Here is a 27,875-nt window from a genome sequence, read left to right as displayed (position 1 = left end):
TTATTCAGTTATTACACAAATACTTAATTTTTACACAAAAATATTTTCTTTTAACAAAAACCCATATTTTATACAAAATCGAAATTTTTTCACAAACACTTAGTTTCTACAATAAAACGCAAAAACTTAGCTTTTACACAAAAACTTAAGTCTTTACACAAAAACTTTGTTTTTACACGAAAACTTAGTTTTTACACGAAAACTTAGTTTTTACACAAAAACTTAGTGTTTACACAAAAACTTAGTTTTTACACAAAAACTTAGTTTTTACACAAAAACTTAGTTTTTACACAAAAACTTAGTTTTTACACAAAAACTTAGTTTTTACACAAAAACTTAGTTTTACACAAAAACTTAGTTTTACACAAAAACGCAGTTTTTACACAAAAACTTAGTTTTACACAAAAACTTAGTTTTACACAAAAACTTAGTTTCTACACGAAAACTTACTTTTTACACAAAAACTTAGTTTTTACACAAAAACTTAGTTTTACACAAAAACTTAGTTTCTACACGAAAACTCAGTTTTTACACAAAAACTCAGTTTTTACACAAAAACTCAGTTTTTACACAAAAACTCAGTTTTTACACAAAAACTCAGTTTTTACACAAAAACTCAGTTTTTACACAAAAACTCAGTTTTTACACAAAAACTCAGTTTTTACACAAAAACTTTGTTTTTACACAAATTTTTTTTTTTTTTTCACGAAAACTTAGTTTTAACACGAAAACTTAGTTTTTACACAAAAACTCAGTTTTTACACAAAAACTTAGTTTTATACAAAAACGTATTTTTTACACAAAAACTCAGTTTTACACAGAAACTTAGTTTCTACACGAAAACTTAGTTTTTACACAAAAACTTAGTTTTTACACAAAAACTCAGTTTTACACAAAAACTTAGTTTTTACACCAAAACTTATTTTTTACACAAAAGCTTAGTTTTTACACCAAAACTTAGATTTTACACAAAAATTTTGTTTTTACACAAAAACTTTGTTTTTACACAAAAACTTAGTTTTTACACAAAAACTTAGTTTTTACACAAAAATTTAGTTTTTACACAAAAACTTTGTTTTTACACAAAAACTTAGTTTTAACACAAAAACTTAGTTTTTACACAAAAACTTAGTTCTTAAACAAAAACTTAGTTTTTACACAAAAATTTAGTTTTTACACAAAAACTTTGTTTTTACACAAAAATTCAGTTTTCACCTTAAAACTTAGTTTTTACAGTTCAGTTCTATGCTTTCACATTCTCGATTTTTACATAAATCTCTACTTTTAATGTTTAGTTTCCGTATCAAGTAATCACTTAAACAGTTTCCCAAAATAAGAGATTTGTCATAAAAAACCTTAATGTAAGTGTGTAGGTTCATACATTACATATACATACACATTTATATAAACATATATGTTTGTGTAAATTGTCATTATTAATGACAATTACAAGAGAAATCTTAAGCAAATGTTTATTGCAATATAATTTATTTCTATATATATTTATAAATAAATTTCAATTAAACAACTGATGTGTGAACACAAAAAATAAACAATTAACAAGAAAATGCAAAAACCCACAAATTTATTAAAATTTTAATGTAAATGTAAAAAATAAAATTTAAAATTAATTTAAGGATTACGAAATTAATTTAATATTTTGTTTGGTAAACTTAAAATCTCGAAAGAATTTAAAATCATATATTTATTTAAAATAATTTATTAAATGGTCATACTAACAGTTAACAGTTAAAACTGCATTAAATTACTTTTAAATAAAATGCTAAAAAAAACATTTCCTGGCTTTTTTTATTTTACATAAATAGTTTAACTCTATTTGGTATCATTTCATTACACAACATTTTCTCATTTGCTTAATAGCTATTTTAACAACAACAAATTTAGTATCAGTACTTACCAACAGGACTTTCTTCATTCCAAAATGAATCGTCCAGCGTATAGTCGGCTTCTGCAAAATAGAGAAAACAAACAAACTTAGCAACAAATTATGTTAAACAATACTTATAAATATTAAAATATAATCATCTGTTACATTTATGCTTGTATTAAAATATCATTAAAATTACATTTGATAATTAAAGGTAGAAAAACACTGAAAAAGAAAAGAACAAACAAAAATTAAATTAACAAATAAATACAGATAATAAGATTATCACAACATTTGCTATTTAGCGAAAGAACAAAAACTGTGCTCAAGTACAAGTATGAGTGTATGCTTGTGTATCTACATTATTTAAGTATTTTTGTATGTTCTTATGTATATGAACCAAGCAAAATAGTATCTGTGTTTTCTGCATCATATTGCAATTAGCTGTTCTGTTCATTCTATTTATATTGTATGTATTTTAAATGGCAAAACAACTAAACTGTAAATGACAGCAAAACTATTATTTGCCATTTGGAGCTTAAATAACAAAGGAAAAAGTTTTAACATGATTATTACTTAGCAGCAGTAGCAGCAGCGGCAATAGTTCTCAGGTGCAATGTGTGTTAGTTATTTAAGGAAATGAAATTATTGTGGAAATATTGAAAAAGTTTTATTTAGCTTAAAAGTAGTAGAACGATAATTGAAAGTCTTTGTGGAACTAATTATAAACAAAAGTGTGTAAGTTTTTTTATATACTTAGGAACATATAAAAGAAAAACTTTAAAAAAGTGTCAAATATTTGTAAATAAGCAAATAAGTATAAAATTACTTAGTCTTATAAGCTAAGAGTTCCGGATATAATAGTTTTACATTGGATACGGGAGCGTATGATTGATTGTAGTTAACATAAGTAGAAAATCAGTCATACGCTCTGTAACACAATTATTATCTTAGGCGGAAGCATGAACGGAGAAAGGAAATAAAAACTCAGTTTTTCTCAAAAGCTCTGATTTAACACAAAAACAGATTTTACGCAAAAACTAATAAAATTTTAATACAAATTAATTTAAACAGCTTTTACGCCAAATTATTCATGCGTTAAAAAAATCTGAAAAATTTCTAATATTTTTATACCCTTCACCTTCGTGAGAGTTTGTCATTCCGTGTGTAATATCCACAATATAATTTTCCGATCCTTTTATATATCGGAGTCGATTAAGCCATGTCTGTCTGTCTATCCGTGTGTCAGAGGGACTCTGCCTGTCCCTCTGTCTGTCTGCCTGTCCCTCTGTCTAATAATGGAAGAGCATTCATTAAAAAAATAATAATTTCGACAACCAGAGTTTTATATCCCAAGACTTAAACTTTTCACCCATTTTAAAACCCATTATACAATTTAGTGTTAACAGTAAAATAAACAGCTATAACCCTGAAACTGACAGCTATTCTCATAGAAATAAATATAATGAAGAAAACTTTTTTTTAGTTCATTCAATTTATTTTAAAACATAAAAAGCAAAAACTTGTATATAAATATGTTTTTTTTTTTGTTGTAAAAAAACTACACATTTCAAATTAAAAACCGCAGTAAACATATGACAGAGAAAAGTTTTTTCTTTGCCACACACGCGCACACACATAAACCAACTAAAACTTTTAAAGAAATTAAAATTTTCTTCCAAAACCTCCCCTACAAGACAATGAAATACTTCTACAAAAACACCTACACAGCCTTAGTTAGGAGTTAAAGAAGAAAAGGTTATTATCTAAAGGATGTGGTAAATACAACCGAAATAAATATGGAAAATAAAATTTGTCTGTTGTTGAGCTGCCTTTTGTTGATTTGAAGTTGTTGTAGTTTTGAGGTGAGAATAAAGTTTGTGGTTTGACACCGTGTTTAACCGCATTTAACAACTAATAGGCTGAAAGGCAATCTTGTGTACCACACATCGAAATGTGTCCTCAGCCAAATGAGTCTCGGTGTGAGTAAGTGAATGAGTGAGTGAGTGAGAGACAGGATATGCCTTTTTTAAATACTTGCAGATTTATATGCACATGCTTGCAGTTGGCACAAAAATCTCACAATTTCAAATGGTTGATGGTTGTGGGTTTTTATTTAAGCCAACACTTTGGTTGCATCCCCAACCTTTTCATACACACTTTAGCCGGTTTCCTGCTAAAGCAAAAGTGGAAGGAAAAAAAACATGTTTAAGGCGTTAACACTTTGAAACACATTTACGTACAAGGTTTTAGCAAACATACACTCATGTAGAGCTCAACAGAATAGAAACTGCAAAAAAGAAATGAAAACGAAAAAAACAAGTTTGTGACAGTTTAACACAGAGAGTAAGATGATGGTTTTGCTGATGCAAATGATGGTGATGACGACGAGGTTGTCGTTGCTGTTGATTATGTTGATGATCAAACAACAAAAAGCATTTTCATTTGTTAACAACAAAATAAAGTATTTCCACCTCTTAAAGTACTCATATTCAGACATATGAATGAATGAAGTAAAGCAAGTCAAGCCCGAACTTATGATAGCTTACAACTACATAAAAAAAGATATAGAAAAGTTTTATAAGAAAGCTAATGAAAGATCGATCGACATAGTGTACAAGTTTTGATCATTTAAGTTTGATTACAACAAAATTTCATTGAATTTCATATTAACAAAGGCGATATACAAATATACAGGCGAACTAGAGGATGGACGGATGTAACTAAAACAATTTTTCCAAATGGAGTAATGTTAGTTTGTATGTAACTAATGTTAGCAAAAACATAATACAGTAAGTATTGTAGGGTATAATTCATAACAATTTACAATCACAATGACAAAAATCTTTTGCATACACTCACAGAAACTCTACACCTACAAGTGTCATGTACATTAAACACTGTAAAGTAAAAGGGAAAAATAAAAAAAACAGAAATCTACATACACATTCCCGTCTCGTATGTGTGTGATGCAAGGAGAAATAATTTTAAAAAACAAAAAAACCTTGAAATTTCACAATGAACCCACTTGTATTTTGCCAAATCAGCAATTGTAATAATTTGAAAATGTTTAAAAACCAAAAAAAAAAAGAAGAAACTATGTGGCAACAAACAAATACAAACAGACATTCAAATATATGTATGTATTTAGTTGTATCTACTAGTACGTGCAACCGTTTAAATTCAATTGCTCATTGCAAGTGGATGTGTTGCACTATTTGCATAAACACTCTCATACATTGGCTGCCATTACTCTTCTTCTACTTTGCCATCACAGGCCAACTTATAAACACTGCTGTCGAAAGAGTATGTAATTGTTGGCAGTGAGGTGCGGGCATTTATACACATCGAAATTAAAGTGTGTGTGTATGTGTGTGAAAGAGATTGTATAAATATATGTATGTGTGTTTGTTTGGTATGAATATAATTCAGAAATCCATTTTACGCTTAAACTGTCTTTATGGTAGTATTATATAACCACAAAAATGATGTTAACGATGACACAATTTTGCTCTCTGTCATGATTTCTAACATATAATTATTTTCAAAGTGATCATTATTTGTGAAGAGTTGGCTGACAAAAGAGGATTAGATCGAGTTAGATGGAGTTACAAATTACAACAAGATAAGTTGAACTCAAAAAATGTTGTCCTTATCAGGATTATATTTGTATATAAATGAATAAAACTGGTTTCAAGCAATGAGTACTGGAAGGAAGTCCTGGCAATAAAAAATTATATTATTTTATTCAAAATAAATTTATAAAAAATTTTCACAAAAAAAAAGAAAAACAAACTATTTTACCAAAAAAGTTTCATAAGTAAAGTTTCTCATTAACAAACTGGTTTATAAGACAATTTTTTCATGAAAAAGCTTTTTTACCACAATACTTTCATAAATAAAGTTTTAAGCAAAAAAACTTTACCAAAAATAGTTTTTTAGCAAAAAATTTTGTCATAAAACTTTTTTTTTGAAGAAAGAGCTTTTTACAAAAATAACGTTTTTTAAGTAAACAAATACTTTTTAACAAAATAGTAATTTTAAAAATGTTTTTAGCAGGAACTATTAAAAGGAATGAGGGGAATGGTTTATAAAATCAATGCATTTTATATAACAATTTTTTAAAATAAGTTTTTTTGCCACAAAATCTTATTTAAAAAAGCTTTTACAAAAAAGTAGACTTACTTTCTTTGTAGAAGCTTATTTTTTAAACAACTTCCACTTTTAAAAGGATTTTTTCCAAAAAAGCTTTATTAACAAAAAAAGGTTTACTACTTTTTTTCTTAACAGAAAGAGCTTTTAAAAAAGCTGTATAACATAATTTCCAAAAAAAAGTTTTTAGGATCATTTTGGTAATAAAAATTTACTTAAATGTTTTGTATAAAATACATAATTTTCAAAAGATGATTAGAGTTAAAAAAGTAGAATTTTTTAAACAGCTTTCCATATAGCTTTTTTATCACAACGAGCTTTTCCAAAAAAGCTTTTTAACAAATACCACTTTTTCAAAAAACCTTTCCCAATAAAGATTTTCTTACAAAAAGAGCTTTTCAAAAAAGTTCTTAATTCAGATAAATCATCAATTTAAATGCTTTATAGAAAGTAGAGAATTTTTAGAAAAGCTTTATAAATTTATATATGAAAAACTATTTTAAAAATTAATGATATTGAAAATAATTGAAGCTTAAAAAATATTATCATAACGAGCTTTTCCAAAAAAGTTTTTTTTTAAATACATATTTTACAACGAAAAAATTTTCTCAATAAAGATTTTCTTACAAAAAGAGCTTTTCAAAAAAGCTCTTAAGCCAGATAAATCATAGATTTAAATGCTTTATAGAAAGTGGAGAATTTTTAGAAAAGCTTTATTAAATTTATATATGAAAAACTTGTTTAAGGATTAATGATATTGAAAATAATTAAAGCTTAAAAAATATTTTTCATAAAAAATTATTCTCATACAAATAGGCAGCGAAAATTTACATATTAATAAAGAAAAATAACAACCCAAAGGAATTGTTACATTATTAAATTAAAGTAAGTAATGCATAAAATTGCTTCATAGTAAAGACGTTACAAATTTTATTCTTCTTAATAAATAAATGTTAAAAACAAAAAAAAATCTATTTTCTTACTATTAAATTTACAATTTTTGCCAAAGATCGTATTTTGGGCAAGAATTCTTAACGCCAACAAGCTACGCCTCTGTTTTCACTGCACACACACAACATCATCATACATTTTTTAAATGCAATTTTGCATGAAGGCTTAGCATGCGTGGGCTCTGTGTGAAATGATAAGTTCGATGTGGTTTTGCAATTGCAATATGTTGTTTGTGTGTATATTTTCATATAAATATATAAAATATATATCCTTCTTCACTATTGCCTTCAATTGTTGCATTAAATGTATGTGTAAATGAGTGTTGTATGTGGCATAAATTTATTATTTATTAATGTAGATTTCGATTTTGATGGATTTTACAAAAACGAATTTGTGGCATTTAATATATACGGATGAGAGACTACATATTCTATATAACAGCGAGAAAATATTGTATATGAAAACGATGCAACTATTTGGTCTAGTAGATACGTTAGGTTTAAATGGTAACTTTTGCAAACATGGCAATCGTAGCAAATATTATTATATGCATATAGAATGAATGTATAGTGGAGAATGTAATATTGTATTTATGTAATACAACTATGCATAACAGTCATCATCGTTTATGAAATGAATACAACTACAACTATGTATTGCAAAATAATAATAATAATAATAAGCACATATACAATATATTCTATATGGAATCATAGGTACAGTGGGAGCCATAATAGAAGTTAATCAACAATACGACAAGTCAATATGTCTGCGTTTCCTGGTTAGGCACGGATTGATATTCCTGTTGATATATCCATTTCTGGAGCACCTCCGTAACTGTATAAAAAGTTCTACAACTTGGATATATTTTATATTTTAAATAAGTATTTATGTTTTTGTTATTTACTGTAAATATCTTAAGGCATGATTTTCATATCATTACAGCATACACACACACGTTTATAAACTTGAATAACTGTATATATAAATGTTTCGCAACATCTATATGTTTATAGTCATTTTGTATTACAAACACTAACACGCACTCACTCATATAGACCTAATGAGGCCTTTCTTAAAGCCTGCTTAAGTCTTAGTTTACATACAATATTTTCTAGGTTTGACCAATTATTTCCTTTCAATATAATCAATATAATCTATAATCTAAATCTGATTTCTGAGCTTTAAAAAAAAAGCAATTTTAACAAAACAAAAGCTTTTTTAAAAGAGATTTTTAACGTGTTTTTGTTCAAAAAACGTAATAAAAGGAGAGTTTTTCAAAACAATTAACCTCTTTTCAAAAAAGCTTATAGCTATAAAACTCACACTTTCCAAAAAAGCTTTTTTGTCAAACAGAGCTTTTACTAAAAAAGCTTTTTTACCAAAATTAATTTAAAACCTTTTGCCAAAGGGCCTTTAAAAAGGCATTTTGAGTTTACTTTTTTACAGCTGTATATGTTTTCTTCTTATGTATGTGTGGAGATTAGTACATTACCCTGTAGATCGGAGTACTTATACCAAATTACTATTTTAAGGTCGTTAAAGTGATGATTGACTACTAGCTACATTACTTATTACTCTATTGACTACCTGCTTTCTCCTCTCTCACTCTCTATGTCTCTTTGCATTAACAAATTCAACAAGTAGATAGGAATTTTAGAAATTACTATTTAAAAACGACAATTTGCTCCTTAAATAAACCACAGGGCTGAGTGTTCATTCTTGCTTTGGTTTTTTTTGTAACTTGACGTTTATGTGTTATGATGCATGCATGCATCATATAAGATAAATTTTCCTGCCACTTAAACCAACCAACCAACAACATTTCATTACATATTCTATTTAGATGTTTCTCCGTACCCCACACAGACACACACACACATTCTCCTAGCGATTTAAGCATAACATATACACAACCTAACCACCCTTGCCCTCAACCAACCCATCCTCCACAATTTCTCCACCATTGCGTTTTAGTGGTTGGCATTTTCACAGGAATTCAGTATGTTTGCGATTTATTTTATTTAGCCAGAGAAAACAAATTTAGTTTGTGAGTGTGTGTGTGAGTGTTTTTCTACATTTCATCATTTGTTAGAAAAATATAATTTGAAATAAAAATGTTTTTTTTTCCATTTAAAATTAGAAGTGGGAGAGTGAAAAAAAAATAAAACAAATTATGTTTACATAAATTGTTGTAAATTGGATTCCCAATTAATGTAGAAAATTTCTCAAATACTTGTTATTTGTATATAAAAAAAAAATTATTTGAAATTTTTGATAACATTTTTAATAAAATTTCTTTAATAGAGGCAAATAGAAGTTTAATTTAAAACGAAATATAATTAAAAATGCGATACAATAATGATTTTAAGGGATTTTAAATAACTTTTTTAAATGATTTTTGGATTAACTAATATTGAAATATGGACAATACTTTAAATATATTTTAGTAAATTCAATTCTAATTATTTTGGTATATTTTTTCAATAAATTTCGTTTTGTATTTATTAGAAAGTATAGGATTTATGACGAATTCCATAGGATTTAGAATAAAAAAGTTATGTGTATTAATACACATTAATAACAATAACCCAAAGGATTTGTAGTTATATTAGATGTAATAAAAATAATTGAAGCTTAAAATTACCTCAAACTCTCTCAGGGATCTATAAAAAATTGTGACTTTTTCTTTGCAGACTTTAAGGAAAAACTTTGCATGAAATGAAACGACACTCCTTAGAAACAGAAGTTATTGCTTTCTATTGACTAGTATGGAATGTAGTTGTCTATATATTAGGCTACTAAATAGTCTATTTTATAATCTGTTGATTAGTCTATGGCCTGTTCTATTAAAAAGTCTGTTGACTCTTTTATGAACTAATCTATTGACTAGGCTGTGGACTAGTCTATTGGTTAGTATATGGTTTATTGACTGGACTATTGACTATTCTATGGACAAGTCTATTGACTTCACTATTGACTATTCTATGGACTAGTCTATTGACTGGTCTACATATTATCTTTGAGCTAGGGATTAGTCTATGTACTAACCTATGAAATATTCTATGGACTCGTCTGAAGACTAGTCAATGGAACAGTCTATTGACTAGTCAACTGACTAGTTCATTGACTGGACTACTGACTAGTCTATGGACTGGGCTATTGACCGGACTATTGACCGGACTATTGACCGGACTATTGACTAAAGACTAGTCTAAGGACTAGTCTTTTAATTAGTCTAAGGACTATTAATTAGTCTATGGACAAGTCTATCAATTAGTCTATGGGCAAGTCTATTGACTGGCCTATAGATTAGTCTGTGGACTAGTCTATAAGCTAGAGATTAGTCTATGTACTAGCCTATGGACTACTCTGTACACCAGTCTATTCATTAGTCTATTGAATAGTCTATTGACTAATCAACTGACTAGTTCATTTACTGGACTATTGAATAATCTATGGACTAGACTATTGACTAAAGGCTAGTGTATTGAGTAGTCTAAGGACTAGTCTTTTAATTAGTCCAAGGACAAGTCTATTAATTAGTCTATGAACAAGTCTATTAACTGGTCTTTAGATTAGTCTAGGGCTAGGGATTAGTCTATGTACTAGCCTATGGACTATTCTATGGACTAGTCTATTCCATAGTCTATTCCATGGTCTAACCTATGAGCTAGGAATTAGTCCATGTACTAGCCTATGAACTATTATATGGACTAGTCTATTGACTATAGTCTATAAACTAGTCTATTAATTAGTCTATGAACTATTCTATGAGCTAGGGATTAGTATAGTCTATTGAATAGTCAACGGACTAGTTCATTGACTGGACTATTAACTATTCTATGGACTATGCTATTGATTGAACTAGTGACTATTCTATGGTCAATTCTATTGACTAGTCTACAGATTAGTCTATAGTCTAATCTATGAGCTAGAAATTAGTCTATGTACTAGCCTATGAACTATTATATGGACTAGTCTATTGACTATAGTCTAAGAACTGGTCTATTATTTAGTCTATGAACAAGTCTATTGACTGGTCTACAGATTCGTCTATGAACTATGAGCTAGGGATTAGTATAGTCTATTCCATAGTCTATTGAATAGTCAACGGACTAGTTCATTGACTGGACTATTAACTATTTTATGGACTATGCTATTGATTGGACTAGTGACTGTTCTATGGTCAATTCTATTGACTAGTCTACAGATTAGTCTATGGTCTAATCTATGAGCTAGGAATTAGTCTATGTACTAGCCTATGAACTATTATATGGACTAGCCTATTGACTATATTCTAAGAACTAGTCTATTAATTAGTCTATGAACTATTCTATGAGCTAGGGAATTAGTCTATGTACTAGCCTAAGAACTGTACTATAGACTAGTCTATTGACTATAGTCTAAGAACCAGTCTATTAATTAGTCTATGAACAAGTCTATTGACTGGTCTATAGATTCGTCTATAAACTATTCTATGAGCTAGGGATTAGTATATGTTCTATTCTATGGAATAGTCAATAGACTAGTCCATAGAATCTATAGAATAGTCCACTGACTAGTATATGACATACTTTATTTGTTACTAGTCAACTGTCTAGTAATGATAAAATTCGCTGAAGAATTCCTTTCTTTTCATTGTCTGTCCGCCTGTAACATGAGCAACTTTTATGGAAACCTGTAACCTTCCATCACTTTATGCTGGTATAAGTTATAGTATCAACGATCATATTCAACTAAAATTACTCTTCAGTATTCTTATATTAAGCAGACATTTAATTACATTAAATTCTCAAAATATCTTTCCAAAACGTTAAACCTAAAAAATCCAAATTAAGACTTAAAAATAATTTGAAAAGAAAAAAAAAAAAAAAAATATTTTCATAAATTAAACTCATTTAATTTTGCAAATCTTTTATGTCAAGAAAATTATCTTACACTTCAATAGATTTAAGGTATTTAATGTAGGAAAAAACAAATATTCTACTTAATTTTAAAGCTAAAACTTATAATGTATATTTCAGGCACACATACACTTCTCACACGTTTAAAAAATTGAATCCAATCAAAAATTCATTTACTATGGTATTATATCCAAATTAGTTTGGGCTCTTAAGCCATCCAGCCAGCCAGCCATCTAACGTATTTTAAGTCAAGTATTAAGTATTTGCGTAAACCGTTTCTTTTCACAAACGAAAATCCTTTATTATTTATGAAAAGCATTTAAAGTTGGTGTTTTTTTGTCGGAGCTCTCCTGCTGTCAAAATTATGTTTATCCTGTTTAAAATGTATACTATATAGCAAATAAAGGAAAAACTAACGTTACTGTAAATATTACGAAGATTTACATAAAAATATTTTTTGAAAAACAAGCAAACTGATATGAATACTTTAAAGTTTAAACAGATACAGTCGGATAAACAGCCAGCAGTGTTAGAAGCATTCAAGGTATCCTTTTTTAGGAATACTTGTTCTCTAATCTGTAGCAATTTCATTGGTTTGATTTTGTGATTCGCAGATAGAGAGAGAGAGTAGTTACTAAAGTATTTGAAGTATTTACCAGATGTAATCAATTTATAATGAAAGGCCTTTGCTTCTTTTTGTTACCAGATGGTATGTAAACTTCCAATTTCGGGACAGTCTCCTCGACCTATAGGGACATACATACATATATAAAAATAGTGTGTGTTTGTAGCTGAACATAAAAAAATGAGAACTTTAACAAGCGAAAATTTGACGAAGCATAACATTATATTCATTCGTTAATACATTCGTTCGTTTATACTCTCGTCATTTTTCTGCTTGCCAAATTTTTTGGCTTATAGAGGTTACGAGTTGGCGCTAAGGGAGTAGAATTTAAAAGAGCTCTTAGATGGTTATGGTGGAAGGAGGACAAAGCTCATAATGTGGCTATAGTAGTCGTCGCAGCAGTAGTAAAGGCATTCTAATGTTATTTCATTAAAATTGTGAAATTATTCATGAATTCAAATTAGAAACACGGAAGTATTATTATGAACATTTTTCGGCACCTTTTATCAGTATAACAAGGTACAAGAACATTTAATAACTACACAAAAAAAAAAAAAGAAAAGAAAACACCAATAATAACAAGAACAACAAACACCTTATATAACACAAGGTAGTGAGTATTCATTTAGATTTAGTTTAATCGTTACTTGACGTTTTTTGTTGCCTCAAAAATTTTACGTTTATTATCTTTAGTTTGTGTTAGAGTTTATTTTAAAGCTTCCGTTGCCAGTGGTTATGGTTACCAGGAAGCTGTTTGACAAAAAACCACAATTTATATAAAAAAATAATAGATTTCACAGCTAACAGCATCAACATTTTTTTGACGACTTTCTGTTTTTTTTACTTTCTTTATATAGTAAGTAATGAAATTCGTTTTTTGATGTTATAGTGTTATTAGCTTGACAAGGATTATTCTAAACAATTCACCTTTAAAGATTATTTAAGGAAATAAGAACCAGAAGAAACTGTACAATCAAATTAGACAAATTCGTTACTTTTTTTCTGCAATATAGAAACACTATGACATTCGGTTTTTTTGTTAAATCTATCTACCTTCTTATGCTGGCTTTAATTAAGAAAATTCTTAATTCCTTATCTTAAGCTAAACATGAATGGAAATTGTATTTAATTTAAGTGTTATATTTCAAGGATAATATGAATATATATACATATTCGAATATCCTTAAGTTTAAAATGAAAAACATTAATGTTAAATTTGTTAAAAATAGCCAGAAATCTATGTTTTTAACATTTCTTCCTTTTAGATAACTTATAGACCCTAATTCAGCGATTCATTCATATACGTTATGACTCACATGTATAAAATATAAACAAAACCAAAAAGTTCTCTCCTGGTGAAATTACATCGAAATTACACTGTGATGTAATGCTGACATCGACCCTTAATTGAACCGGTAGCGTATCATAATGTCCAGTGACAAAATGTCCATAGACTTTTTGATACACTATAAAGCGACAAGTGTCCATGGATATTATGCCACTTTTTTAAACCGTCATAATGTCCATGGACATTGTGACACTTTTAAAACAGAAATGTATTGGAAAATTTGTTTAAAATTAAAGAAAGGGACACTCTTATCCCGAAAAGAATTGCTCCTAAATTACATTTTGGACTCCTATTAAAAAGTGTCCTGGATAACCGGTCTTCGGCCGGGCGCAGGGGTTTTAAACTCTGGGGTATTTCGAACGCCGGCTTAGCTAAATTAAGCCTTTTTTTATAAATGGACTCTTTGAAATCCATGGACTTTATGTCCCATTGCTCATGGACATTGTGACAATTTTGAAATTGTCATAACGTCCATGGATATTATGACTCAATTTAGTGTGTCATAACGTCTATGGACATTATGACACTGGACATTTAACCCTATATAAGGTCTCCATCGGGAAATTACTTTAACGCTAATAACTAGCATAAAAAAATCAATATATTGACAAACTTTGACACAAATCTGTTCTATTAGAAAAAAGTCTCTACCGACATCTGATGTCTATATTAATTTGGAATAATAAATGAGAAGCTCTTCTGAAATTTACTTGAATTTATCAACACATTTGATGGTGGTTATACATATAAGATTCTGCAAAGCCGAATATTAAATATGGTGGTTTCAATATTTCAAGTGAGAAGTTTTACGGTGTGAAATCACAAATATTAAGTATACTCCTTGAATGTTAAAAAATCGAATTTTTCAAAGTTTTTTGCGACTTAATCTTAAAGAGTCGGAGCTTTTATTAACGACACCTGTACGTATACATGTTAATGATTTATTGATATCACAAATATTAAGTATACGCCTTGAAAGTAAAAACAATTGAATTTTTGAAAGTTTTTTGCGATTTTGATCTTAAAGAGCCGGAGCTTTTATAAACGACACCTGTACGTGTTATTGATATGTTGATATTACAAATATTAAGTATACGCAATTGAGATTAAAAAATCTAATTTTTTAAAGTTTTTTGCGACTTGATCTTAAAGAGCCGGAGCTTTTATTAACGACACCTGTACGTATACGTGTTAATGATTTATTGATATTACAAATATTAAGTATATGCCTTCAAAGTAAAAAAATTAAATTTTTCAAAGTTTTTTGCGATTTTGATCTTAAAGAGCCAGAGCTTTTATAAACGACACCTGTACGTATACGTGTTATTGATATGTTGATATTACAAATATTAAGTATACGCAATTGAAATTAAAGAATCAATTTTTAATGTTTTTTGCGATTTTGATATTGAAGACCCTGAGAAAATGATCACATTTTTGTAAAAATGACACCGAGGCCCCATAAAAAATGTGCACGACTTTAGGCCAAACCGGGAGACACAGGTCGTTTTTCTATATGGTTATTTTTTGGCAAAGGCACAATGATATACCAAACTTATTATAAAAAATCTAAATGTTCCACCTCCCAAATTAATAAATATTAAATTCATATTTTGATTTCTATAAATTTGCATTAATTTCAAATTAGAGAGAATCAACAAATTTAACTTACTACATAAATTTTAACTAATCTTAATTTTCATCAATATTTTATAAATAAAGTGGGTTAAATAACCCACTTTTAAGTCTTCAGCAAGAAAATAAAACAGTGTTGCCGTTCACACCACTACTTATTAAAAATAATTTTGTTTTAAATCCTCCCCTTTGTGTTCTTGATAAAAACGCTTAAAGTAAATTTTAGCTTAAGAACAAGATTATATGTCGTGCGTAAAATTCTATCTTCTTTTCAAGCATAATTTTATTTTCCCAACGCCTTTTACGCAGATTAAATACATAGTATACTTAAATGAAAATAGAAAAATATATATATAACACTATCTTAACCTGTGTCACGCTTTGCTAACTTACTCACCAATGGTCTATAATTTACACAAACTTGCAGAAACATTTAACTAAACTTTCATCTTATAATGGTTAAATACTCTAGAGCCCAATAGTAAACAAACAAACACACTCACTTGGTTTCTTTTTTAACAAGAGGGTGGTGCGTTTTAAGAAATTAAAGGATAAATAAAAAAAGTTAAGACCAGACCAAAGGATAATGTTAACCAAAAGGAAAAACTCAAACTAAAACAGTAAAAGAAAATGAAATCTTGTTTCTTCATTTAAAAATTATGTAAATTCTTTGTCACTTTCCCGGATACTTTTGGTTACAAGCGTTTGTTGTTGTAACTTAAGGGGGTGTGTGTCGAATGGTTGAGGGTACAATTATTATTGTAGCTTAAAAAAAAGAAAAAAATAAATTTGAACTACAAACTGTATAAACAATAACAAAGATTTCCTTTTTCCCTGTTTGTACTGCAATATACACTACTTTTAGTTTTGGTTTTTTTTTTTAGTTTACCCCGCCCCTCCGTTTTCATTAACATGCTTCTTTGGCAATTTTATTTTGTTCTGTTTATTTTCTTTTTTTGTTCTCGAACTTTTAGCTTAATGAGTTCCTTTTGAATTCTTTTGGGTTAATTTTTGAATATTTTAATGCGCTAATGAGAAAAATTATACCCCAAGTTACATTTGGATTCTGTAGTATTTGTTTCTTTAAATGGCAGAAAATATTTTAAAATATTATTTTTCTTTTTTTGTATTTTTTACACTTTTACTTTTGTTTTAGTTTATTATAAATATGCATAATTTTAAGTAATCAGAGGAGTGATTGAATACAAACTGTTATATATACTTTTGATTAACTTGTTCTTTAAAATGTGGCAAAAACTATTTGGGAAAAAATGTTCTTATACAAATAGTGGGTGAAGAGGGTGGAGCTACTAAAAATATTGGTAAAACACTGACCTTAAGGTGTACCAATCGGCTCAGAATCACTTTCGAAGTTGATTTGGCTATCTGTCTGGCTGTCCTTCCGTATGTCTGTCCTTCCGTATGTCTGTCCTTCCGTATGTCTGTCCTTCCGTATGTCTGTCCTTCCGTATGTCTATCCTTCTATATGGCTGTCCTTCCATATGGCTGTCCTTCCGTATGTCTGTCTGTCTGTCTTTCCATCTGTGTCTCCATGTGATCCTTGTGTGCACGCTACAGGTCACAATTTTCAAGATAATTTGGCGCATAGAATGAAATCTATTGAAAATTGTTAAAATCGGTCCTCACCCTAAGAATTGAGCTCATAATTGTGTTTAATGCTCTAGTATATCTACGTAAATCCTAATGATATTACCAAAAAAATAATAATCGAAATTTTTAACGTACGTGGTGAGTATGTTTTATGTACTTCTTTTAAGACTGAACATTTTTGTCACTTTTTGTCAAAAAGTTCTTACTGAATGAATAATCCAGTTTTACGTGCCAATGTTACAAATGATAAAAATATCTTAATTACTTGTTTTCATTTAAGTCCTTTATATGAAGATGCCTCAATTAAATTAAATAAAATTACAAATTACTTGTACTTAAAATTAAACACAAATTAATTAAAATCAGCAAATAAATGTTAGATATGTTACTCTGTACTAAATGTTGACGATATTTTACTGGTAAGTCGTAGTAGTTGTAGTTTTTTTTTCCAATTTTCTAGACACCTTTGTCCTTAAACTGTATAAATGTCAATAGTTTTAACCCAAAAATAAATTGAAATGTTAAACATACGTATTCATTTCTAAATAAATAACAAAGTGAACATAAAATTACAACTGTAGAACACATACAAATACATGCAACTCAACCCAGCAGTTTTAAACAGGATTTCTTCAAACTGCTTTAACACTTAACTGATTGGAACTATTAAATGTTTGGGTCATTGACTATGTGTGTAGACTTTGTACCGTAGAGAGTCATTATTAGATTAGTGATTTTAATAAATCTTAGACCTAATCGTCATCTTAGGGTCCATAAGTAATCTAAAGAGGGGACAATTTTTACTTTTTATAATGTCATTGTATATTTGTAATAGAATTGAAACATATAGTTTTCCTTGATTACAACTTAATCAAGGAAAACTATATGTTCATAGTTACTAGATACTATTCGGGACCAAATACCCCAAACAGTGATGTAAGACGATGAGTTTGCAGAAGTATATTGTAGTAAAAAGTGCATTAACAAGATATTGCATAAGAGTAGGTGTATATATGTAGCTCTATGATGTTTTTTGCAATAGTTTGTATATTTGTATTTATATAATTACATGTTCTATATGTGAATTTGCAATTGCAAATATTCATTTTCTCCCGCTATTACAATTAAAAACGAGAGTAAACTGAAAAGGTTAAGTTGGTCCCTGTTAAACAGGGAAGTTTTAAAATTTCAAGAATAATTTCCATACTAACCCCATAGTATTTGATATTACTCTGATCTACTTAGTTGTACTTTAGTTGGTTGTTGTTGCCAATGATGATGAGACGACGATAATGATAATTTGGATTTGGATATAGATTCAGATTCGAATGCTGTTAAAGCAGCTAGTGCGCCAATGATGATGTACTAAATAATATTATCGTTTGCATATTTACAAATGTACTTATGTTTGTGCAAATGTCTGTCTGTTTGAATAAATGTATTTCATTTCATTTTATGTTTTCGTTGTAAGTTTTTTTTATATATATTTTTAGTTTAGTTTAACTATGATGATGTTGCCACTCGAAATACTGACGTTGCTACTTTTATTTGAACGAGTTAACATGTAAATTAAGCTTAACGCTTCGTTGCTCTTCAATTTCCAACTTCAATGCTAACGCGATTTTCATTTCGTTCAACAACACACACACACACAAACACTCACTCACAAATAGACAGAAATACAAACACAAACTCACAACCGGAACTTAAAAAGGAATGAATTGTATGTATGTTTATATCATGAGTATGAACTTGTTATAAACGCACACTCATACATACATTTGTAGTTAAAAATGAGAGCAAAAGGAAAAAAATTGTTATTACAAACATTAACGTCTTGTTGTATAATCATTACAAAATCAGCTCAGTAGCAACTTTATTCCACTTTGAGGCAAGGGGGTGGTTGCTTGGTTGTTTGGTACATATTTACTCCTTCTCCTTTTTATTTTCATATTCGTCAAAAGCCAAAGCTAAACAAGAAGCACTATACAACAGGCGCAGCAGCAAAAAAAATGTTAACAGTAGTAGTCGTAGTAAGGAAATGGCTTTATGTATGAGAAATTTGCTTGGGGAGCATTTAGCATTAAGTAAGTTAAAGCCAAAGAACCATAAGCAACAACAATTTGCAATTTTCTCTTTTTTTTCCTATTTTTTAAACAAGTTTTTTTTTTTATACCCTACACCACTTTAGTGGGGAGGGTATATTGGATTTGTGCTGATGTTTGTAACATACAAAAATATTCGTCCTAGACCCACCTTAAAGTATACCAATCGGCTTAGAATCGTTTTCTGAGTCGATTAAGCTATGTCCGTCCGTCCGTCCGTCTGGCAGGCTGGCTGGCTGGCTGGCTGTCCATGTAAACCTTGTGCGCAAGGTACAGGTCGCAATTTTCAAGATAATTGGATGAAATTTGGCACGCACGTTTTATTTGACCCAAGGACGAAGCCTATTGAAAATGGTTGAAATCGGTCCATTATTTCACATAGCCCCCATAGAACAGAACCCCCCGAAAAGGGCTTTTGAGCTCATAATTTTGTTAAATTTACAGATATATCGATAAAATGCGGCACAACTAAGTTTTATAGAAGTCTGGATGACCCTGCCAAATTTCATAAAGATCGGGCCCCATTTGACCCTAGCTCCCATACAAAGTCCCCTTCAGAAAATTACTTGAATGTCCCAAATTAACTTATAAACACAAATATCGCGATGAAATTTAGCACAATAAAATATTATGTAAATATAAATATATTCACAAAATTTTATCGGGCTTGGTCCATATTTGCCCCTAGCCCCCATATAAAGCCTCTTTCAGAAAATTAGATTTTCATCCATAAATTGCTTAAATGTATCGGAACAAGGGAATATTGAAGATAAATGCTTTATTATGAAAAATAAATCACATTTAATATTCATAACTGGTGTAGGGTATCATATGGTCGGCCACGCCCGACTATACTTTCTTACTTGTTTCTTTATGAAAAAAGTCAAAATTAAGCAATGTGTTCTTTTTTTATAATTTAACTCTCTCGACATTACATTTTATTCTTAACAGCTACTGGGAATGTGTAAAAATATAGAAATTTTTGTTTATATGTGTAAGTTTATATGTATATATGTTTAATTCCCTTCTAAATGAGGTTATTAAGACTGCAAAAAAGCAAGAGAAAAAATTCAAAATAAATAAACAAAAAAGTACTTTGAAAGTGTTACAAATGTTGTTTTCTTGAAATTTTTTTGTGTGTCTCATTTTTTTGTATTTTCAATTTGTAAAACAGTGGTAAAATTGGTCTATTTGGACATGAAAAAGGATGAACTTAATTCTATATTTTATGGCTATATATTAGACTAAACAGTACTGCGCAAAATAGTACAAACCATATCTCAGTCTATAGTCTGGTCTAGTCTATAGTCTAGTCTATAGCCTAGTCTATAGTCTAGTCTATAGTCTAGTCTATAGTCTAGTCTATAGTCTAGTCTATAGTCTAGTCTATAGTCTAGTCTATAGTCTAGTCTATAGTCGAGGCTATAGTCTAGTCTAAAGTCTAGTCTAAAGTCTAGTCTATAGTCTAGTCTATAGTCTAGTCTATAGTCTAGTCTAGTCTAGTCTATAGTCTAGTCTATAGTCTAGTCTATAGTCTAGTCTATAGTCTAGTCTATAGTCTAGTCTATAGTCTAGTCTATTGTCTAGTCTATAGTCTAGTCTATTGTCTAGTCTATAGTCTAGTCTATAGTCTAGTCTATAGTCTAGTCTATAGTCTAGTCTATAGTCTAGTCTATAGTCTAGTCTATAGTCTAGTCTATAGTCTAGTCTATAGTCTAGTCTATAGTCTAGTCTATAGTCTAGTCTATAGTCTAGTCTATAGTCTAGTCTATAGTCTAGTCTATAGTCTAGTCTATAGTCTAGTCTATAGTCTAGTCTATAGTCTAGTCTATAGTCTAGTCTATAGTCTAGTCTATAGTCTAGTCTATAGTCTAGTCTATAGTCTAGTCTATAGTCTAGTCTATAGTCTAGTCTATAGTCTAGTCTATAGTCTAGTCTATAGTCTAGTCTATAGTCTAGTCTATAGTCTAGTCTATAGTCTAGTCTATAGTCTAGTCTATAGTCTAGTCTATAGTCTAGTCTATAGTCTAGTCTATAGTCTAGTCTATAGTCTAGTCTATAGTCTAGTCTATAGTCTAGTCTATAGTCTAGTCTATAGTCTAGTCTATAGTCTAGTCTATAGTCTAGTCTATAGTCTAGTCTATAGTCTAGTCTATAGTCTAGTCTATAGTCTAGTCTATAGTCTAGTCTATAGTCTAGTCTATAGTCTAGTCTATAGTCTAGTCTATAGTCTAGTCTATAGTCTAGTCTATAGTCTAGTCTATAGTTTAGTCTATATTCTAGTCTATAGTCTAGTCTATAGTCTAGTCTATGGTCTAGTCTATAGTCTAGTCTATAGTCTAGTCTAAAGTCTAGTCTATAGTCTAGTCTATAGTCTAGTCTATAGTCTAGTCTATAGTCTAGTCTAGTTTATAGTCTAGTCTATAGTCTAGTCTATAGTCTAGTCTATAGTCTAGTCTAGTTTATAGTCTAGTCTATAGTCTAGTCTAGTTTATAGTCTAATCTATAGTCTAATCTATAGTCTGGTCTATAGTCTAGTCTATAGTCTAGTCTACAGTCTTGTCTATAGTCTAGTCTATAGTCTAGTCTATAGTCTAGTCTTTAGTCTAGTCTATAGTCTAGTCTGTAGTTTAGTCTAGTCTAGTCTATAGTCTAGTCTAGTCTATAGTCTAGTCTAGTCTAGTCTAGTCTAGTCTAGTCTAGTCTAGTCTATAGTCTAGTCTATAGTCTAGTCTATAATCTAGTCTATAGTCTAGTTTATAGTCTAGTCTATAGTCTAGTCTATAGTCTAGTATATAGTCTAGTCTATAGTCTAGTCTATAGTCTAGTCTATTGTCTAGTCTATTGTCTACTCTATAGTCTAGTCTATAGTCTAGTCTATAGCCTCATCTACAGTTTAGTCTATAGTCTAGTATATAGTCTAGACTAGACCATAGACTAGTCTATATTCTAGTCAATAGTCTAATGTATGGTCTAATAACGTCCGGTTTGTGGTCCAGTAATAAATTAAAATCTTGAAATTAATTTAAAATTGTAATCTTCCATGCTGTAGAACCACTGTTTCAACTTGTTAAAAGAATTTCTTTGGTATTTTTTTGCTAAAATAGCAGTTAAAATATTTAAAAATCAACAAAAAAATTTAAGCAATTCTATTACTTATTTTAATATACTTATACTTATTTCAACTAACACCCTCTCAATTTGATTGTCTTCCTTTTTTCTAGTAATTTCAATATATATATTTTTTTTAATTTTTCGTATTTGCCATTTCTACTCATTTTCGCTTTTCTTGCAAATGTGTTTTCAGTACGAATTTGTTTAGTTGTAGTAGATTTTTTCTGTAACAGTTGAACGAATATTTAAATTAGAATTTACGCTGATTAGAGTTCACTTTTCAACAGCAGTAACCGCACTTCTACAACTAGCACCAACCTCCAAACCCATCAACATCATGCTCAACCACAATCTCCCTGATGTTACTGAGAAGCGGTTTTTTGTTTAGTTTTAGCCCTGGTGCGGTTGAAGGCACATTAAAGGTGAGCAGCAGCTCTGTGTAGCTACAACTACTTAATGTTTCTCTTTATATATTATGTATGTAGAATGGATGTTGAAAGCTATGGAACTATGGAACTGATAATGAATGCAGCCAACATTTTGTTAGCTCGAGCGGTAGGGCAGGAGGAAAGCAGCAAGAAAACGTGCGTTTAAAACCATAATTACATTTAACGCTGATTAAGACTTTGCACACACACACAAAACAGTTGAAAAATAAAACAAGTAAGAAAGTATAGTCGGGTGTGGCCGACCATATGATACCCTACACCAGTTATGAATATTTTATGTGATTTATTTTTCATACTAAAGCATTTATCTTCAATATTCCCTTGTTCCGATACATTTAAGCAATTTACGGATGACAAACTAATTTTCTGAAAGAGGCTTTATATGGGAGCTAGGGGCAAATATGGACCAAGCCCGATAAAATTTTGTGAATATATTTATATTTACATAATATTTTATTGTGCTGAATTTTATCGCGATATTTGTGTTTATAAGTTAATTTGGGACATTCAAGTAATTTTCTGAAGGGGACTTTGTATGGGAGCTAGGGTCAAATGTGGCCCGATCTTTATGAAATTTGGCAGGGTCATCAAGACTTCTATAAAACTTAGTTGTGCCGTATTTTATCGGTATATATGTATATTTAACATAATTATGAGCTCAGAAGCCCTTTTCGGGGGGTTCTGTTCTATGGGGGCTAGGTGAAATAATGGACCGATTTTAACCATTTTCAATAGGCTTCGTTCTTAGGCCAAATAAAATGTGCGTGCCAATTTTCATCCAATTATCTTGAAAATTGCGACCTGTACCTTGCGCACAAGGTTTACATGGACAGCCAGCCAGCCAGCCAGACGGACGGACGGACATAGCTTAATCGACTCAGAAAACGATTCTAAGCCGATTGGTATACTTTAAGGTGGGTCTAGGACGAATATTTTTGTATGTTACAAACATCAGCACAAATCCAATATACCCTCCCCACTAAAGTGGTGTAGGGTATAAATACAATTGAAAACAATTTAAATAAATTTCTTAACAAAACGTTTAAATATTTTCAAGGTGTAGACGGGAGAATATTTTTACTGGATTTACTTATTTCCTTTTGATGTAAGAATTAAACAGAAAATAAAGAAATAAATAATTATTTTTTTTTTTAGTTTTACTTTGTTAACTTGGTGGCGACGCTTAAGTGGAAACAATTTGTTTCAGAATCCAAACGCTTTGCCATTTTCGTATAACAAGGTAAAGCGTAGGAATTCTAAATCAAAGTATAACCAATATATTTCTTTTTCTTAAACTAAATATTTAAGTTGATTAATTAAAATGTAAAACAAAACACTTAAAGCTGTGGTTGCAATATTTGTCAATTAAAATTTTATTAAAGCCTAAATGTATGCCACATTTCTTAGCAAATATTACTGGTTAATTCTTGGAATATTCTTGAAAAACTAGAATTTTAATTATATTTTATATATAATGGAATATACTATGTATATATTCGATTAATTATATATTTTAAAATTTGCAAATGCAAATTTTCCAGAAAAATTAAATAACATTTTATACACTTATGCATTGCACATATTTAATTTGTAATATTTATATGAGTTATGTATGTATGTGTGCTTAATGGTTGATTTTGATATTAAAACATTGATTGTGATTTTGAATTTGATTTAAAATCAAATAAACTTTATGCATGTGTAAGCAACTCACACAGTCATCAACACATGTAAACATATACATACATACTTAAGTATGTAAAGATTTGTATTCGCAATTCATATATGTACAGATGTATGTGTGTATGTCTATTTATAGCTTCATAATTTCTTATATCCATCATATGTTGTTGTTGATGTACTCTCATAGATACACATAATATCTAGTATCTATTATTGTTATTACTTTTTTATTATTATCTGGATAGCAACAGTTACCAATATCATCATCATCACAATCTACATATTCATCTTTAGCATTCAACTCCATTGTCATCATTGTCACCCGTTAAATTTTTTGATATCAATATTTTATCATTTATTGTCATATGTTGTTATTCGCAAGACTTTTTAATACATATTTAGGTACATTCATATTTACATATGTATGTATTCATGTACACTTTTTATTACATACAGGCATAAGCTAGTACTTTTAGAAGGGTTAAATTTATACCCTTTCGAATGAATTCTTCACTTGGAGCAATCTTATCGATTCAAGTCAGCCGTTACAAAAATAATGTTTTTCTACTGTCATCCATAAGGTAGATAACCCACCAGAATATTAAATGTCCATTTATAGTCCTAGGGAACGGTGAATTTAGTCTCTGAATTGTCTTCCATCTAAAGGACAAATTTGAGAAAGCCATCCAGAACTACAGGGCATCTATAAAACATAAACACGCATAATCTTAAAAAGAGTAAATATCATCATTTTACCTTTTTTTCTTTTGGTTGCACAAATATTGTTATTATTACTTTTTCTTAAATCTCTTTCGAAAACTTTCAAAATATTTGAATGGGTTGATTTTTTAAACATATTTTTTTAATATTTTAAGACCTTGATGTTAAGCATTATCTAAGACATGCAAAGCCTTAAAAACTTATAGCAACAAGGTGAAAATAAGATAAAGTTAAACCCCAAAATATCGAAATATTTGATAAATATTTTTAGAAATACTTCGAGGTATTTTAAATAAAAATTTTAAAATTTATATAGATACGTTTATTTGTGCAAAGCTGAGCGAGAGGTTTTGATTTACGAGGTATTGTCCTGCAATGAGAATTGTATCTATGTACACTAGAAACTAGTCTATAGTCTAGTCTATAGTCTAGTCTATAGTCTAGTCTATAGTTTAGTCTATAGTCTAGTCTATAGTCTAGTCTATTGTTTAGTCTATAGTCTAGTCTATAGTCTAGTCTATAGTCTAGTCTGTAGTCTAGTCTATAGTCTAGTCTATAGTCTAGTCTATAGTCTAGTCTATAGTCTAGTCTATAGTCTAGTCTATAGTCTAGTCTATAGTCTAGTCTATAGTCTAGTCTATAGTCTAGTCTATAGTCTAGTCTATAGTCTAGTCTATAGTCTAGTCTATAGTCTAGTCTATAGTCTAGTCTATAGTCTAGTCTATAGTCTAGTCTATAGTCTAGTCTATAGTCTAGTCTATAGTCTAGTCTAGTCTAGTCTATAGTCTAGTCTATAGTCTAGTCTATAGTCTAGTCTATAGTCTAGTCTATAGTCTAGTCTATAGTCTAGTCTATAGTCTAGTCTATAGTCTAGTCTATAGTCTAGTCTATAGTCTAGTCTCTAGTCTAGTCTATAGTCTAGTCTAATAGTCTAGTCTATAGTCTAGTCTATAGTCTAGTCTATAGTCTAGTCTAAAGTCTAGTCTATAGTCTTAGTCTATAGTCTAGTCTATAGTCCTAGTCTATAAGTCTAGTCTATAGTCTAGTCTATAGTCTAGTCTATAGTCTAGTCTATAGTCTAGTCTATAGTCTAGTCTATAGTCTTAGTCTATAGTCTAGTCTTAGTCTAGTCTATAGTCTAGTCTATAGTCTAGTCTATAGTCTAGTCTATAGTCTAGTCTATAGTCTAGTCTATAGTCTAGTCTATAGTCTAGTCTATAGTCTAGTCTATAGTCTAGTTCATAGTCTAGTCTATGTCTAGTCATATAGTCTATAGTCTAGTCTATAGTCTAGTCTATAGTCTAGTCTATAGTCTAGTCTATAGTCTAGTCTATAGTCTAGTCTATAGTCTAGTCTATAGTCTAGTCTATAGTCTAGTCTATAGTCTAGTCTATAGTCTAGTCTATAGTCTAGTCTATAGTCTAGTCTATAGTCTAGTCTATAGTCTAGTCTATAGTCTAGTCTATAGTCTAGTCTATAGTCTAGTCTATAGTCTAGTCTATAGTCTAGTCTATAGTCTAGTCTATAGTCTAGTCTATAGTCTAGTCTATAGTCTAGTCTATAGTCTAGTCTATAGTCTAGTCTATAGTCTAGTCTATAGTCTAGTCTATAGTCTAGTCTATAGTCTAGTATATAGTCTAGTCTATAGTCTAGTCTATAGTCTAGTCTATAGTGTAGTCTATAGTCTAGTCTATAGTCTAGTCTTTAGTCTAGTCTATAGTAGTCTATAGTCTAGTCTATAGTCTAGTCTATAGTCTAGTCTATAGTCTAGTCTATAGTCTAGTCTATAGGCTGATTCAAATTGTCCTGCAGACGGCCATTAATATCTGATTTAGTCTGCGAAATTTTGAACCAACTTGCCTATCTTAAGCCGTTTTCAGTTTGCCTAAATGTGTTCGTGTTGATTCGAATTTTTCCAACAGACAGACATAAATATCTGATATACATACATACGTACATAGTCTGTAAAATTTTAAACCGTGATTGTTTCTGTTTTTCATTAATAACCCCTAACTATACGTACTTTAAAAAAAAATCACAAATTTCCTTAAAATAGTCCTCATCTCCATTATTTCTAATTCAACGGAAAAAACTACCACTTATAATTGTGCCATTAAGCCGCTTAACAAATTCTATTTAAATATTTACTTAAAAACTTATGAAATTGTAGCGTAGAAATAATATTGTTTACAAAAAAATGCTCTTAAGTTACGTTTTGTTGTTGAAATTAAAACATCCTTTTAGCAACTAATTACATCAATGATGCTTGTCGCTCTACATTTAATTTTAATATTAAAAACAAAAAAATATAGAGAAAAAAATGTTTAAAAGAAAAAAATCTTTTGCTGAAAAAATAGCCAAAGTACCTTAAAAAGCAGCTTCAATTTGTAAGAAGTGCTAGAAGTAGTATACGAATAGTTGTTGTATATAGTCGCCTTGTTAATTTTTTATTAACATTTTCCTTTCTATATTTTCGTAGTATTCCTGCCTTTGTCTTTTTTAGTTTTTCATTTTTATTTATTTTTTATGATTTTCAATTTCTTAAACATCTAAGACTAGACATTTTAATATTAAATGTTGACATGATGCAAAACACTCAACTATTTTTTTGTGTGTCTTATTTTTTTGAGATAGAGCATCAGCTTTTTAGTTCTTCATTTTAATTTTGCTTAAAGTAATACGACTTA

At 29.5% G+C, this 27,875-nt stretch overlaps 1 protein-coding gene across 12 annotated transcripts in view; it reads right to left on the bottom strand.

The window, feature by feature from the left end:
* LOC119602889 (disintegrin and metalloproteinase domain-containing protein 9) overlaps window positions 1–27,875 on the bottom strand; it is a 333,169-nt gene that overhangs the window by 265,344 nt on the left and 39,950 nt on the right. For all 12 annotated transcript variants that reach the window (XR_005231379.1, XR_005231380.1, XM_037954681.1 and 9 more), the window contains exon 3: window positions 1,919–1,969. Coding sequence is in view for 10 of the 12 variants with exons in the window: in XM_037954681.1 (XP_037810609.1) it covers window positions 1,919–1,969 (51 nt within the window). In the remaining 2 variants the exon portion in view is untranslated. The remainder of the gene's footprint in view (window positions 1–1,918; window positions 1,970–27,875) is intronic.

Source organism: Lucilia sericata, unplaced genomic scaffold (genome assembly GCF_015586225.1).
Source record: "Lucilia sericata isolate MDLA Ls3-8-SP2 unplaced genomic scaffold, ASM1558622v1 Contig000260F_arrow, whole genome shotgun sequence".
Lineage (NCBI taxonomy): Eukaryota > Metazoa > Arthropoda > Insecta > Diptera > Calliphoridae > Lucilia > Lucilia sericata.
Note: the sequence above shows the minus strand (reverse complement) of the source record. Positions and strands in the feature narration are given on the sequence as shown.